This window comes from Prinia subflava, chromosome 2 (genome assembly GCF_021018805.1).
Source record: "Prinia subflava isolate CZ2003 ecotype Zambia chromosome 2, Cam_Psub_1.2, whole genome shotgun sequence".
NCBI lineage: Eukaryota > Metazoa > Chordata > Aves > Passeriformes > Cisticolidae > Prinia > Prinia subflava.
Genome location: NC_086248.1, coordinates 73,140,810 through 73,156,070, shown reverse-complemented (window position 1 = coordinate 73,156,070; position 15,261 = coordinate 73,140,810). Strand labels below are relative to the sequence as shown.

At 42.7% G+C, this 15,261-nt stretch overlaps 2 protein-coding genes across 9 annotated transcripts in view; one reads left to right on the top strand and one right to left on the bottom strand.

The window, feature by feature from the left end:
* The window catches only part of WDR27 (WD repeat domain 27), an 83,735-nt gene extending 76,258 nt beyond the window's left edge, over positions 1 to 7,477 (bottom strand). For 3 of the 5 annotated variants that reach the window (XR_010079352.1, XM_063390561.1, XM_063390562.1), the window contains exons 1-7: positions 7,145 to 7,477; positions 6,095 to 6,236; positions 3,832 to 3,956; positions 3,249 to 3,362; positions 2,475 to 2,526; positions 1,991 to 2,061; positions 971 to 1,085 (exon numbers count right to left, since the gene is read on the bottom strand). Coding sequence is in view for 4 of the 5 variants with exons in the window: in XM_063390561.1 (XP_063246631.1) it covers positions 971 to 1,085; positions 1,991 to 2,061; positions 2,475 to 2,526; positions 3,249 to 3,362; positions 3,832 to 3,956; positions 6,095 to 6,236; positions 7,145 to 7,327 (802 nt within the window). In the remaining variant the exon portion in view is untranslated. The remainder of the gene's footprint in view (positions 1 to 970; positions 1,086 to 1,990; positions 2,062 to 2,474; positions 2,527 to 3,248; positions 3,363 to 3,831; positions 3,957 to 6,094; positions 6,237 to 7,144) is intronic. The other 2 variants (XM_063390564.1, XM_063390563.1) reach the window with 2 other exon arrangements.
* Positions 7,478 to 11,172: 3,695 nt separating this feature from the next.
* C2H6orf120 (chromosome 2 C6orf120 homolog) lies at positions 11,173 to 15,196 on the top strand. 4 transcript variants are annotated; one of them, XM_063390550.1, is made up of 3 exons: positions 11,173 to 11,792; positions 12,987 to 13,106; positions 13,520 to 13,548. In XM_063390550.1, the coding sequence occupies exons 1-2, from the start codon at positions 11,232 to 11,234 to the stop codon at positions 13,062 to 13,064; spliced, it is 639 nt and encodes a 212-aa protein (XP_063246620.1). In that variant the 5' UTR covers positions 11,173 to 11,231; the 3' UTR covers positions 13,065 to 13,106; positions 13,520 to 13,548. The 4 variants fall into 4 exon arrangements, with proteins under 4 accessions (XP_063246620.1, XP_063246623.1, XP_063246622.1 ...); XM_063390553.1 differs by having other exon boundaries at positions 11,427 to 11,792; positions 13,520 to 15,196; XM_063390552.1 differs by lacking the exon at positions 12,987 to 13,106 and having other exon boundaries at positions 11,427 to 11,792; positions 13,520 to 15,196.
* Positions 15,197 to 15,261: the final 65 nt, after the last annotated feature.

The following is a 15,261-nucleotide window of genomic DNA, read 5'->3' as shown; positions in this document are numbered from 1 at the left end:
GGATATCTTTTTAGTTAGCCCAAGAATTCCCTTGACACTAAAGTTGCAACATAATCCAAAAGCAAGATGAAAATCCACGTCAGTTCCCTGTTCCCAAGGAATCTCCAATCCATTCTGCATGTGTAAATCATACCCAAGAACTACTAGCATCAAATTCAGCATTAGATACAATTACATCACTCTCTTTCAAACATGAAAGCCAGATCCATAGATTTTAAATCATAACACGAAATGTAGCAGTCTTTCTCCTTAGGTTAGGACCCTAGGATTATGGAATTTGGACCACTAGGCAGGTAAGAACACAACAGTCATTGGTCCAGGAAAAGAGCAAGCAAGGGAAACCAGATTTCCCTTTCCCCAAGAAAGCCACAGCAGTGCTGAGGGGACAGGGGTCTGCACCTAACCCCTCATTGTACCAAGGCTGTCATCTGCTCATTTCCATCCTGAAGCACAAGAAAGCTGTCAAGCCAGTCTGATATCAGGGAATCACCCTCCTAGGGTGACCAGAGCAGTCTATAAAGACTTATATGTAATCTGTGTTATACCAATATACTATCATGAAGGCACTGGTATAGATTTAAAAAAAAGAGAGAGAGAATCCTAGAAACTTCAAAGGTAACTGAGAAATAATACTCCATTTTGACAAGGGATTAATTTTTAGGCACTGGTTCTGTTCTCATTGAGACTTTGGACAATGAATTCCATAAAAAAACAAATATTTAATAGTGCACATGATGCAATGTTTTATGAAAAAGTGCACTGGGCAAGAATTTATTACATACATACATGCATAATTCTTTCCATATACACTAATACCCAACTACATATCAGCTTCAGTAAGAGTTCCATGTCACAATCTGACTCATAAGTCTATCACTTACAATAAATTATCGTGGAAAAAAAGCACACACTCAGTAGCCAGTAACAACGAGACTATACCATAAACAGCATTCTAGGAGCACTATGCTACCTATTTCTTTGCCAGATTTCCACACTTTATGACAGAATTTCTCTTGCTCTTTCTTTAAGTCGATATGTGCTACACAACGGTAGTTATGACCACTGATCAAACTGAAGATCCAAAGCTGCAAGAAAGAGAAAAAGCAATTGCAATAACCTTTTGACATTAAATATAAAGCTTACATGAATACAAACTAAAGACCCAATATTTAAAACCATGAGTGTAATTAGTGAACTTTTGTATACAGCATCTCATCTTAGACAAGAACTCAAATTATATGTATTTCTAACATTATTAAAGATAATCAAAGATAATATATTCAAAATTAGTAAAATCAGGAATGATCAGTTTAAACTGTATATCTAATTCCCTCATGTTTATGTGCTTTTAAAAAAGCTCCTTATAGACTACTTTCCACAATTAAAAATCACAGGCAACACACATGTAATTGCTCACTGGGTCATGTGCATGAATTTCATTTACACCTTTTTTGGTTTAGATACCACTACAGTTTAAGCTTTATTTTTCTTCAGAATTACTGAACAGTAACAATGAAGGAAAACATCTGGAAATTAATCATATAAATACATTCTTACCATTAAAGAAGAAATGAAATGGATATTCACATTTACCACTTTTTTTTTCAGAATTCCCACATGCTGAAATCATAGCCTCTTCCATTTAATTGTCATGCATTTCTTATTTTGGCCAAAATAGGAGAATCCTATTTTTCAATTTTTTTCTTTTAAAACAGATATATTTACAGCCTCTCAGTGATTATCTCTTCTTAAATAATCACTAATTGTGCTCTTAAAAGTTTTCCTGGTTTTCAGGAAAAAGTTTCTGTTTTGTAATCAAGGTCTTATTTATCATTTATGGTTTACACAAAAAGCACTGAATTATGCTTACTAAAATAACTTTTTTAACCATTAAAAAAACTTAGGCAGTTGGGAAACCTTTATTATAGACAGAAGCATCAATAATAGTTGACTCTTGACGTAGAGATTGACTTTAATGAACAATATTTACCTGTCCCTCAGCACATCCAGTGATAATCTGTTTGTTTTCTTCATCAATTAGCAGACTTAGCAAAGGAAATGCTACTCAAAAAAGAAGGATAAAAGTATTTCTAGTGTAGACACAAATCAGATATTTAATTAAAATACATGACTCAAAATTGAACCTTCCTGTTTATAAAGACGGGGGGGAAAAGCCCTTACTGCAGTTCTCATGGTTGCACAGAGCTTAGTGTGCCTCAGCCTTTGTGCTGCTAAGGGTTTTCTGTTTGTAGGTCTCCGCTTATGAAAGTACACTAAAACTATCCACTGGGAAGTAGGCTTTAAAGAGAAAACTATTTACTGTTGGCTTTAAAGGACAATATGTTTACTGCTACCTTGTCTATGAGAATTATTTTCACTAAATCAACCGAAAACTTCTATAATTCTCATAGATTATTATTTAGAGATAGGAGGTTTTTGCTATGAAAAAATACATTTAAAAACAGAAAAATTACCTGTTATTATTCCTGACTGATATATTAACTGGCTGGTAGCATAGTCCCACACCTTTAGATTAAAAAAAGAAAAAGAAAAAAAAGATAGGTATCTACTTATATGTCTATGGAAAACACAACTTTTAACAGCCACCACGTGGTGAAAACAGAGAACTGCAGATTGAAAGTGATGTTCTAGGGAAATAATTTTTTTTAGCACCTGTTTCCATGTATGAAGGGTTTTGTCCAACAAATTGCATACTGATAAGCATCCCTGGTGAAAAAGGGGAAACTCATATGACACGGATACACAAAGTATCCTCTTTTCTCAGGTTGATATCTCAGTGATTTTAGCTAAATTTATGAAAAGGCATACACAACAAAGAAAAGAAAAGAAAAGAGGGAACGAGTGCATTGCATACAGTAACCGAGCCCAATAATCCCAGAAGGGAAAATTCAAATCAGTATCAGCAGACTCAAAGGGAAATGTTTTCCTTCAGCTCAGCATACCTGAAACACTTCAGTTACAGCCAAGCTGACAAAAATATTTTATTTCTATTTGCCAGATGATAATAATCACTGAAGTTAATATTTAATGTGGAAAGTTTTGAATACACAAAATCATACTATTCTTTAAAAAAAAAAAATGTTATAATTTCCCAAGCAATTTGAAGAACAATGTCCTTGTCTCCATAAAGTCAAAGATATTTTTTACTTAATCTTCAGAGTACATTTAAAGGGGAATAAATAAGATTACATCACATATTCTCAAGTCCATCTCTACAATTTCCTTGCCTTAAATGTTCTGTCTTCTGACACTGATATGAGCCTACTTTTCTCCCATGTGCAAAACTCAGCAGCAGTCACAGGAGCCAGGTGTCCATCCAATTGTGTTAGTATAGCTTCATTCTGTGATTAATAAGTAAAAAATAGAAACAGAATAGATTTCAACATAAATTTGACAATTAAGTGTTTTAATAATTAATAACTCTTGCTAGGCGTTGTCATATTTGTTTTCAAAGTATAATTCAGTAAGATTTTTCTTATTGAAACTGAAGCCCTGTATATCATCCTGCTGGCAAAGCCACTACAACACACTACTTTTGCTTCTTCAGACTGAATGATACAGGAATAGTTTTTCAGATGAACTAAGAATATTTTCTACTTCAAGTTATTGAGATAGTGTTTCATTTCAACTCTTTAAACCTAGTCTTCTATCTGATATATGATTCACTAGAAAGCACTAGTTCCTACTTATTTTATGACACAAAATGAATGATTTTGCTTAATTTTACTAGCATTCTGTATCATGATTTTATTTGAAAGTGAATAAGTAAAAGAAATACCACTGCCATGACTACAAAGAATGCTATCTCACCTTTGCACTTAACACGTAGATCTGATTTCCAGCACATACTGCCACTTGTTGATCATCTGGACTAAATCTTACATGAAGCACCATTCCCAAAAGAGTTCCTATAACAATTCCTCTAGGTGGAAACCCTGCAGCAATTGTATTATTAATGAGACTCAATGAAATATAAAAATCTGGTGCATTAAGATTCTTAGAAACTTTGCATAGCAGTTACTAACCACAGATCTGTCCCAGTTGCTGTCAGGAATATGTACAGAAAAACACTGTTTAGACACACCAGGGTATTGGAAAGAAAAGCTTAGAACTATGGACCACCAGAATTCCTCTGTCTGCCCTGTTGCCTAGACATGATCTGGCACTTTTTGTAATATTAATAATTCCCATCAAATCACACTTTCTTGCTTCCATTGAAAGGATTTTTGGAGTAGAGTGAGGTGTCCATGGAACCCAGTAATACCACGTTCATTTTAGAGGTAAGAAATTCTAACTGAAGCCCAGCAAAACACAGCTTTGAAAAATACTTCTTCTGGGAGAATATGCCAGCCACTCAGCCAAAAAGTAAAGAGGATTTTCCTTCCCTGGTTTTAATTTTTCTGTGAGAAAAGGCTGAGAGAGAAAGTACACCACTAAATGTCATTACAAAGTCAGATAAGACTAGCTCTGAGAACAGGTCATGTTTCTATTCTGTTTTTATGATTTCATTCTGGTCATCTCAATGGTTCAAGCAGATTGGGTTCTGCTGATCCCTATTTTATAATGCTGCCTTTAATGATATGTCATTAAATTTCAGGATTTCATAGGGAACAAATTATCTAGGATACAAGCATAATTACAGGTGTCCTTTCAGGCTTCCATATTAGATGCTGTGGAGTATTTTTACAATTGATTAACAGGTCAAGGTCACACAAAGAATTCCTTAACTACTTTGACACAGTTTATAAGAAATAATATGAGAATGTGCAGAGGACAGTCTGTGGAAACAAAGACTCTACAGCATCTGCTGAAGCTCCTGTAGATGAAGAGAAAATGAGAAAATCAAGCAGCAGACAATCTGGATGTTAAATGCCTTTGTATCAAAACTACACATACTCTTTATCTCTCTGCTACTTTCTATTACTATCTTCTAGTTTCATTTCCTTCAAATTCATAGTTCCATTTTATTCCCAGTTCCTGAAGCACCCCTGAATTCTCTATGTTACTCTTACATGGATGAAAATTTAATATTGACTTTTTTTAATAAAAAGTGCTGCTATTGTTAAACTTTTCTTTACAACACTAGTTTTCATATTATGTAGATTTGCAAATTCTAAGTGGAGTGGAGTTTAAGGGAACTCCCTCACATTAAGTCATCAGCAAATCTCTAACTATAGGTAAGAAGGAGGAAAGTTTTAATAGTGTGGGACAATGCCATGCAAGTTTAAGTATTGACACCAACAGGGGACAGACTGCCACTGGGAATCCAGTGAATCATTACTCTGGGGATCTTGCATTTTATTTTTTTTTTATTATTCTTGTAGTTCTCAATGAACTTAAGTTTGCAGAGAGGTTAGCACTGCTCCCTAGAATCTAATGTCATTGGTTGAGGCTCCAAACCAAGATAATGGTCCAGATACAGGGTCATGCACTCTTCTCCCAAATCACATACTTGCATTGGTCTTTCTCACACGCACATGAAAACAATGCTCCAGAGACCGAAGGAGAGGCAAAGCAGAATAAAAAACACTGGTTCCACAAGCATCCTAGAAAAGGAAGTATGGTGGCGTTGCATGTTTAATTATGCAGCACTGCTATGATTAAGTTTTCTTCTTTCCATTTTATTCTGCAGTGGTAGGAAGTCGCTGCCTCTGCGGTGCTTCTCTGTGGCTGCCCCGAGGTCGCCGGCAGGCTCTGGTTCCCGCACAGCACCTCGGCCAGCTCCCGGCCCCGCTCAGCATCGCCGCTGGCTGTGACAGTGACAGGAGTGACAGGAGTGGCTGTGCTGCTGGCACGGTTCAACTCGGCGTTGCCGAAGAAGAGCAAGAGAGAAACACAGAACTGATGTGGCTGTTCATGCTGCTGAACCTGAGCGGCTGAGGAGTGCTTCTCAGAAATAACAACCTTGTTATAGAAGGAGCCATGGGAGAAAAGGAGGTGTTGGGGCGGCCTTCCAAGGTGGTTGCTGCCCGGAAACTGGTGGACACTGGTCTGAGTGATTGGGGGTGAATGGCTGCCTTTGCATCACTTCTTTGTTTATATATATGACACACATATATTATATAAACAATACCTTCTTCCACTTTCTGTGTACATTCATCAAGATTCCACACTATCACACGGTCATGAGAGGCGGAGCAGACAAGGAGTGGATTGATTTCACTTCCAAAAGACAATGCAGAAATTGAGCAACGATGCCCTGACAAATATAATGGCTGACAAATGTAGACAAAGAAGAGTTAAATGAATCACTTCAAACAAAGATGATGAATAATATAATACCACAAATGGATAATGTACATGAAATCAACAAAACAATAACTAATTTTTATTTACAGCTTCAAAATTACCTAAACTACAATGTAGCTGTACTGGGTTTGGGACAGAGTCTGGGACAGAGTCTGGTCTGGGACAGAGTTTACTTTTTTCATTGCAGCTTGCATGGCACAGTGTTTTGGATTTTGTGGTAAAACCGGTGATGGTAACACAGCAATGTTTTGGCTGTTGCCAAATACTGTTTGTATAGCATTGAGGCCTTCTCTCTTTTCCCACTTTTTCTCAGTTGTCCCATCCCAATAATAGGCTGAAAAGTCATAAGAAGTTGGGAGGAGACAGAGCTGGAACAAATATTTCAGTTTGCTGAAATGGCAAAGGGATAGTCCCTACCATATGATGTTCTGCTCAGCAATAGAACTGGGGTATTGCATGCAAGAAGGTGTTGAGGGCCTGGGACATGGACTTTAAGGCAGCTGTTGCTCACAGCCTGTACTCACACTGGTCTGGTTGTAGGGGGTGCTGACTGCCTTGGTACAGCTTTTTTCTTTTTCCTCCCTTCATTCACCAAACTACCTTTGTCTCTACCTGTGACTTCTCACTTTTTCCCATCCTATGCTCTCCCCTACCCTGCTTCAGGGAAGGAGTCAGCAGGAGACTGGGTAATGGTTTACTGGGTCAACCCACCACAACAGCTTATTTTATTTTATCACAATTTAAAAGCTCATAACAAATGTTAGTACCTTTCCATCATCGAAGTGAAACCTGACATTTCTACATCACCCTCAAACATTTTATTTATAAATTAGTTTAAAGCAGCAGCCTACGAAGGGCTCTATTCTAGCTTTACCTGAGCAGTGGCTGTGTTCCAGACGCACAACTCATGGCGACGCACGGGGAAAGCACAGTGGTGGTGACTGCACGCCAGCTGAAAGAGAGGCTCTGGCAGTTTGCCTTTAAACAAGTGTTTTTCGCAGACAACGCCGGGATCACGGCTTCCTGCAGCGGCGCAGCGGGCCCCGGCGCTCTCCATGCTGCGGCCCCGCGGCGGAGCCGGACCAGCGGGGCCGCCTTCACCCCCGGCTGCGTCCTGACAGCGGGGGCCGAGGGGTCACGGCCCCGCTCGGGGCTCCCTCCCGATGGGAGGCGGAGACACCCGGGCCCGGCCCCGGCGCGCCCGGCTGGGCCCGTAACCAGGGCAGCGCCGCCGCTGACGGGAGGTCGGGCGGAACAGCCCTCGCTCGCCCGCGGCCGCAGCCGCTGTCCCTCACCGGGGCAACGGGCCCCGAGACCGCCGACAGCAGCCCAGGGCTCCTTCCTGGCTCTCCGCAGCGATGTCCGCGGCTGCAGAGAAAGCAAGGTGGCCAGAAGGTCCAGGAGCGCCCCAGTCGTGTCCCACTCGTGGGATGCCAGCTGGAGCACTGCACCCAGCGCTGGGTACCCCAGTGCGACACAGACAGGGAACAGGGACCTACCGAAGCGAGACCTTAAGGACAGATGTGAACATCTCTCCTGTAAAGACAGACAAAGAGATTTGATGTTCTTCACAGAATCACAGAGTCGGAATGGGTCAGGTTGGAAGGGACCACAGAGGGTCATCTGGTTTAACCTCCCTGCTTAAGCAGGGTCATCCACATGGCACAGGATTGCATCCAGAACAGCTCTTGAATACCTCACATCCATATCTTGAGAGACGCTCCACAACCACTCTGGGCAATCTGTTCCAGTGGATGGTCACCTGCGCAGTTCTTCCTCATATTCAGGTGGAACATTTTCAGCCTGGAAAAGAGAAGGCTCCAGGGACACCCTATAGTACCCCGTGAATATGTAAAGTAAGCGTATAAAGACAGAGAGAACCTTTACCAAGGCCTTTAGTGTCAGGACAAGGGGTAAAGATATTAAACTAAGAAGAGGTTGATTTGGATTGGACAGAGGGAGCACATTATTTACAATGTGGGTGGTGAGGCACTGGAACAGGGCGCCCAGTGAAGCTGTAGATGCCCTGCCACTGCAAGTGTTCAAGGCCAGGATGGATGGAGCTTTGAGCAACCTGTCCACTAGAAGGTCTTCCTGCCCACACCAGGGGGGTTAGACTAAGGCTTGTTAAATGTACTTCCCAACCAAAACATCTGTGGTTTTGTGATGCAGAGAACACAGCATGGACAGCACATGAAGCAGCATCACCAAAACAAAAAAACAAACCCTCTGCTTTTCCCAAGTTTCTGGATGATGGCAAATTGGGGAGAGCAGTCAGAAACAGGCTGATGAGAATGTCGTGGAGACAAACAAGAGTGTGTGGAATCCGCCATTTGGCATGGAGTAACTCCATGCAAGATGAAATGCTGAAGGATGGCTCTCTGGGAAGAGGCTCCCCAGAAAAGGATTCAGACATCCTGCTGGACAAGCTGAATATGAGCCACCATGGTGCCCTTGCAGCAGAGGCACCCAACTGCATCCTGGCTCTGTTAGGAACAGAGAGTAGCCAGCAAGTTGTGTGAGTGATCCTTCCCCTTTCTTGACACCTGTAAGGCCACACTTGCAGTGCTGTGTCCACTTTGGGGGTTTTGGTACAAGAAAGATCCTGACATACTGGAGCAATTCTAGTAGAGAGCAAGAAAGATGGTCACGAAGCTGGAGAAAATGATGTGCACAGAGAGCTTGAGAGAGCTGGGTCTCTTCAGCCTGGAGAAGAGGCAGATCAGAGTTTATTGTTGCCCACAACTGTGTAATTAGAGGATACAGGAAACAAAGAAAGACTTTTCTCAAAGGCATTCAGTGATAAACTGGATCCTGGGAAAACCCAATTAGGGTCATACCAAACCAGTATTTGATTTTTTTTAAATATCATGACAGTGGTTGAATATCAGAACAAGTTTCTGAAGAGAGGTTGTGGATCTCTAGATTGTGGATCTCTGGATCTGGTGCTGTCCAGGAGTCAAATGGACATGGCCCTGAGCAACCCAATTTAATTAGAATTATTTTGAACAGAAAGGTGGACAGGAGGAGTCCAGAAGTCTCTTTCAACCCGAGTTATGATTTTATGATCAAGTTTTGGATCTGCACCTACTTAAATCTTTTGGATGCAGATCAATCAATATCAACTGCTTTTCAAACATATACTTTCTTATAGGAATGTCTTTATTGTGTCTTTCTGTAATTAACACTGCACGTATTTTTGTCCTATATAAGCATCTGATATATTATCACTGACAACCTAATCTCCCTATGTTTGTTAGTTTTGCCTGGAGAAAGTACCAGTCAAAATTGCCTTTTGTTGTGTGCATGTGAATTTGGATAAAGAAGAACCAGTGGCACAGAGGCAACTCAATGCACAGCACATGACACTGCTCTTCTGAACTGTGACTCATGGCTAGGAATACTAGAGAAAATTTTATTGTTAATATGGTGGTGACAATTTTCATAAGCGGTACAGTTATGAATGTGTTACGACAGTTTAGTCATTGGTAAAGAAAAATAAATGCTGACACAGAAAAAAGGTGTTGTTCAGACATGCAAACAACCCCTGGGAGTCTTAAAGAACTTGTTTTGAAACATTTTGTCTCTGTATCTGCTTCTAGACAGTTAAGCAGTACTTTTTTTACAATTTTCACCTGACTTCATTTTCACCTTTCAATGTTTGCACCTCGATACTTTCAACAATCTACTGCCCATAACAACTAAGGAATTAGTAACAATTCAAAGAAGTATTAGAGATCTTGGGCCAATTTCTTGACTGATCATTATCAACATGTAAGTGTGGAGGAAGAATTTTATACCTCACCACACCCCTAAGAAACACCTCTGGCAATGTCCTGTTTCTGTGCAACACAATGCTGAAAGACCTTGGCTCTACATATTCCCACACCTTGAGCACCCACGAATATCAAATCACAGAATCACAGAACCAGTTAGGTTGGAAAAGATTTCTGAAATTATTCACTCCAATCTATGACAGAACACCACCACGTCAACTAGATCATGGCACTAAAGCCACATCCAGCCTTTCTTTACACACCTCCAGGGGCAGTGACTCCACCACCTCCCTGGGCAGCCCATTCCAGTGCCTAATTGCCCTTTCTGTGGAGAATTTGTCCTAGTGTCCAACCTACCCCTCCCATGGCACACCTTAAGGCCATGTCCTCTTGTCTGGCCCTTTGTTGCCTGGGAGAAAAGACCAACCTCACCCTCCTTTCTCGTGCTTGTAGAGAGTGATAAGGCCTCCTGAGCCTCTTCTCCAGGGTAAACAAGCTCAGCTCGATCAGCTGCTCCCTATAGGACACATGCTCCGGACCCTTCACCAGCCTCATTGCCCTTCTCTGGACCCACTCCAGCACCTCCAGTGACATTGACATCTATGTGGAAAATGAAAGACTGCTGGAAATAACAGTTCCTTATCATATCATGTTTTTGCATCCACCAGTATATTTGTAGTGGTCTCAATACTCAATCACAAGAAGAAAATGAGCTCTAGCAACTTTAGTATTTTAATGTATTAAGCAGAATAAAAGTCTTTATAAGAACAAAACTGATTTCAAAAAAGCTAAAATTTATCAGAATCTGGCAGTCTTATGTAGCCAGTTTGTTTGAGCTACGAATGAAGAGAATAAGTTACGTGGGTTTATGAAATTAGGCAGTTTGAAGATAGAACATTAGCTCAGTTAGCACAGGGCTCTTGGGGTACATACACCAGCTCTCTTGAATCTCTTTGAACACAATGCACTCCGGGCAGATTTTTGTCTCACTTTCCACCTTTCACTCTTGCTTCATTTTAAGCAGCTCAGCCAAGTCAAGGTAACTGTTGAAATCAATGGGCATTCGAAAATAGTGTTATTTTGTGTTGGGGGGGGGGGGGGTTGTGTGTGGTTTTAGTTAGTTTGTTTTGTTCTTGTTTTCTTCTGTCATACTGCTTTTCTGTTCTGTGATCTTAGGCCAAGTTTATGCGACAGTCAAATAATCTGTCACTAACCCAGGGAGGGACACCAATCCTCCAGCAAACACCTTACACCCAGCCCCAGCGCAGCCGAAGGGGCGCTTTTCCCACTCCAGCCTTCCGCGGCGAGGAACGCTTCCCTGGCAGCGCCCTCCCCGCCCCGCCCTCGCCCGGCGCTCCCGCGGCCCGCCCGCCGCGCGCTCTCGCGATACCGGGGGCGCGGCCGTGCCCGGGGCGGGCCGGGAGCGCCCGGCGGTACCGGCGGCCTTCGGGGGCGGCTCCTCCCGCCCCCAGCGACTGCCCCCAGCGACTGCCCCGCGGGCCGGGCCCGGCCGGGCGCAGCGAGCGGCTCTGGGGGCGCGCAGGGGGAGCGGCGTCCCGCCCTGCGCGCCGGCCCCTCGGCGCCGGCCTCCTCTCGGCCGCCGCGCTGCCCCGGGGCCCGCCCCGGGGAGGGGCTTTCCGCGGCGCCCCGGCCGCGCTGCGCTGCCGCACGTCCGCGGAGTGCCCGCTGCTCTTCCTCGCCGTGGCTGCGGCCTCGCCGGAGCCGGAGCCCCGCGGCAGGCCGGAGGTGAGCCGTGCCCCAGCCCCCGGCCGGCGGCTGACGCCGGGCCCGTCGGGGCCGCCCGGCGGGAGCGGCGCGGAGCCGCCCCTGTCGCCCGGAGCCGCCGCCGCCCCCGGCCGGGGTCCCGCCCGCGGGGAGGCGGGGGCGAGCCGGGGCGGGCAGAGCTGCTCATTCGGGGCTCTGTCCAAGGTCTCTCGGAATCGCTTCTCCTCCAGAGAGCTGCGCCAGCGCCAGGACGCTGTCGTTCTTTCCTAGATAACTTTAATTATTTTCTGGGTCAGATGTGGAGCTCCTGCTCTGGCTCCGCTCGACTTTTTCATCACTGCTTTGATGTACAAGTGACAGAGAGTCAGCTTTCTGATACGGATGTACAAGTGACAGAGAGTCAGCTTTCTGATACGGGCGAGACAAGACTTTTTTCCTGTGGCTGTTGAGTGAGTTCTGTCAGTCTGGCATGTTCAGCGAATGCTGCACCTCGTTCTTTTATGCTGTCTTTGCAGGATTGTGGCCTTGCAGTAGAGAGGCCTCTGGGGCAGGAAACGTCGAACTACAGAAACAGCTGGGCTTTTTTTTTCTATCGTTTTCTCCCCTGGATCTGTTCAATTGTAGAACTTCTAACGTTTAAGTGACATCTCAGTGGAACTAATGCAATTTGTTTTGATACTGGCAGGGTACAAAACCAGTTTGGAGCGTTCTGGTTTCAGATAATTGTAGTGTCCTTATGGAAGGAATGAGGGGATGAGAATCTTCCTCTTAAGCATGAAGGTGTTCAGGCTTGTGGCTCCTGTGATTTGCATGTCAAATTCAGTCAGCTGTATACTTTGGAAGGCTTCAGCAAGGTTTGGAAGTTGCTGCTTTGCACACAGAGACTTAGTGCAGCTGTTCAGGGGGCTGAAGTGTGGCAGGCACACTCAGGCTGCCTGACTGGGAGCGTGCAGCAAGGAGGGAATAGGCTGTAAGAGCCTTGATCTTGCAGCAGTCCTTTCCATCTTCCCCTTGTCCCGGTACCTTTGATCTTTTGTACACAAGTGCTGTAAAGAGCTGAGCGTTTGTTCTGTAACAAAACCTTCTTGAAAGTAAATGCATTTCTTTCAGGGAAAATATGCTAAACTTGGTCCTAGAAACAAGTCATACATCAGGATCATGAATTAATGTATTACCTTGTTAGATAATTTGTTTTTATTTCTAATTCCATCCCAGTGCAAGTTGGAATGCCTACTGCTTCAAGTCTACATGCAGATTTGCACCTTTACTTTTGAAGTTCATATGAGAGGATGAGGATGGGAAAACAAATAGGATGCCCTGAGTACCTCATATAAAGTTAAGCATCTTCAAGCATGCAAAAGCCTTCCTTTCCTTAACTGTTTTTTTGGTTATTTTTAAAGTGAAGCTAAAATCATTATTGGGTTTCATCCCTTCTGGGTATCTGTCAAGTTTGGCATGCATGCAGGTATAATGAAACTAAAGTCTCTGTGTCAGTTCTGCTGAAAGAACACTGGCTTGATTAATTTCTGTTTAATTTTTGGAAATTTAAGCCATTTTAGTCTGACAAAGTTCTGAATCTTAGCACTGGTTTTTGTGACTATTAAAAAATACAAGTTAATGAACAAAATTGAACTTAACTTTGTATGGCCCAGGGAGGATTTATAAGAATTACCAAATTAAAAAAAAATTATAGATTACTTCCAAGGAGGGAATATACTAAAACCTGAATTGTGTTTTGTATTTGTAAGGTAACACACTGGACACACAGGAAGAATCCAAATACAACTGAAGACCATGGCAACACACTGGAGAAGAATCCTGACAGTATTTGTGACAGCTCAAGTACTATGGGTGGTAAATGCCTTTGAGGAGGAGGACGTACCGGAGGAATGGATTCTTCTTCATGTTGTCCAAGGTCAGATTGGAGCAGGAAACTACAGCTATTTGAGACTAAATCACGAGGGAAAGATCGTTCTTCAGATGCGGAGTTTGAAAGGTGACGCAGACTTGTACGTGTCCGATGTGACGCTGCACCCCAGCTTTGACGACTACGAGCTGCAGTCTGTGACCTGTGGCCAGGACATCGTCCACGTGCCTGCACACTTCCGCCGCCCCGTGGGAATAGGGATCTACGGCCATCCCTCCCACCTGGAGAGCGAGTTTGAAATGAAGGTGTACTACGATCGAACAGTTGTACAGTACCCGTTTGGCGAGGCTTCCTATAACCCTGAGGAGATGGAGGCAAACCAGAAATATTCACAGTCTACAGAAGATGAATCTCAGGATGAGGAGTCTGTTTTCTGGACTATACTTATTGGAATCTTGAAATTAATACTTGAAATCCTTTTTTAAATTGATACGTACTGGACTTAAGTCACACTTCATCCTGTGAAATTGGTACGAATGACTTGCTGTAATATTTAATACTCACTATGTTTCCTGAAGAGATATTCAGATTACATTTCCTAAACCAGAAAGGAAATGGGGAGAAAAAGCCATATTTAATTTTATATTGTAAATCCTCCCCAACATGTAAAATGAGCAGCCAGCACAGTATTTGCAGTGCTCTGCAGAGATCAGGGCTTAAAAATGAATGTATAGTTGGGATCTTGTTAAATTCACTTAAAATAGGTGCTTAGGAAAATCAATTCCAATTCAGTATTTTCTACTGTTTTTTATAAAGAAAAATGAATAAACTACTAAACTTCAGTCCCCCTCTCAATTTAGAGCATATTTAAAAATAAAACCTGCTTCTTTTCTGAGCAAGCATCTCCAGTAAAACTGATCAGCAACGTGTTTGAGTGTATTCATGAAGTTGAGGAGCTTAGGGTGAAGGGAGGAGAAAACAATCACCGAAGGGAATAGACGGTGTGTATTTTGACTGTGTGCTCTCCATCACATCAGCCATCTGTCAAACAGAGGTTGTCCAGTCACTCATCACCACTACAGATCCATGACCTGAATCAAGTGCATGTGGCTTCTTTGCTGCTACTGCAGGGAGGGGGAGCCTTCAGCTGTTGTTATTTGTCAGCATGACATTTTCATCTCTCATTAAAAACATCACAGCACATAGGTATCTCAAACTTGAGAGCTGCTTTCTTACACTTCCCGTGATAGCATTTTGTGATTGATTTTTTTTTTGAAGGACATACTTATGACTAAGTCATCAGCTTGCAAGGAAATTTTCTGCTGAAAGGGAGTTGCAGTATATTGTAAGGTCATCTCATGCCCACTCTTCCTTAGAAGTTACTTGTACCAGGAATACTTTTTGCTTTGGTTGAGTCTTTTAGAATAACCAGTTGCTATGCAAATAAAGTACATTTAAATTGCTCTGTAATTTTCTTTTCAGAGCTTACTGATGAATGCACTCAAATAAACAAGTATGTTACTATAATTCTATATAAATGACTGTATCATTTAAATTTCATTACTGAAAGATATCTCTTTTTTGCATGGGAATTTGGCTTGCCTCTCTCAACACCTTACAGGA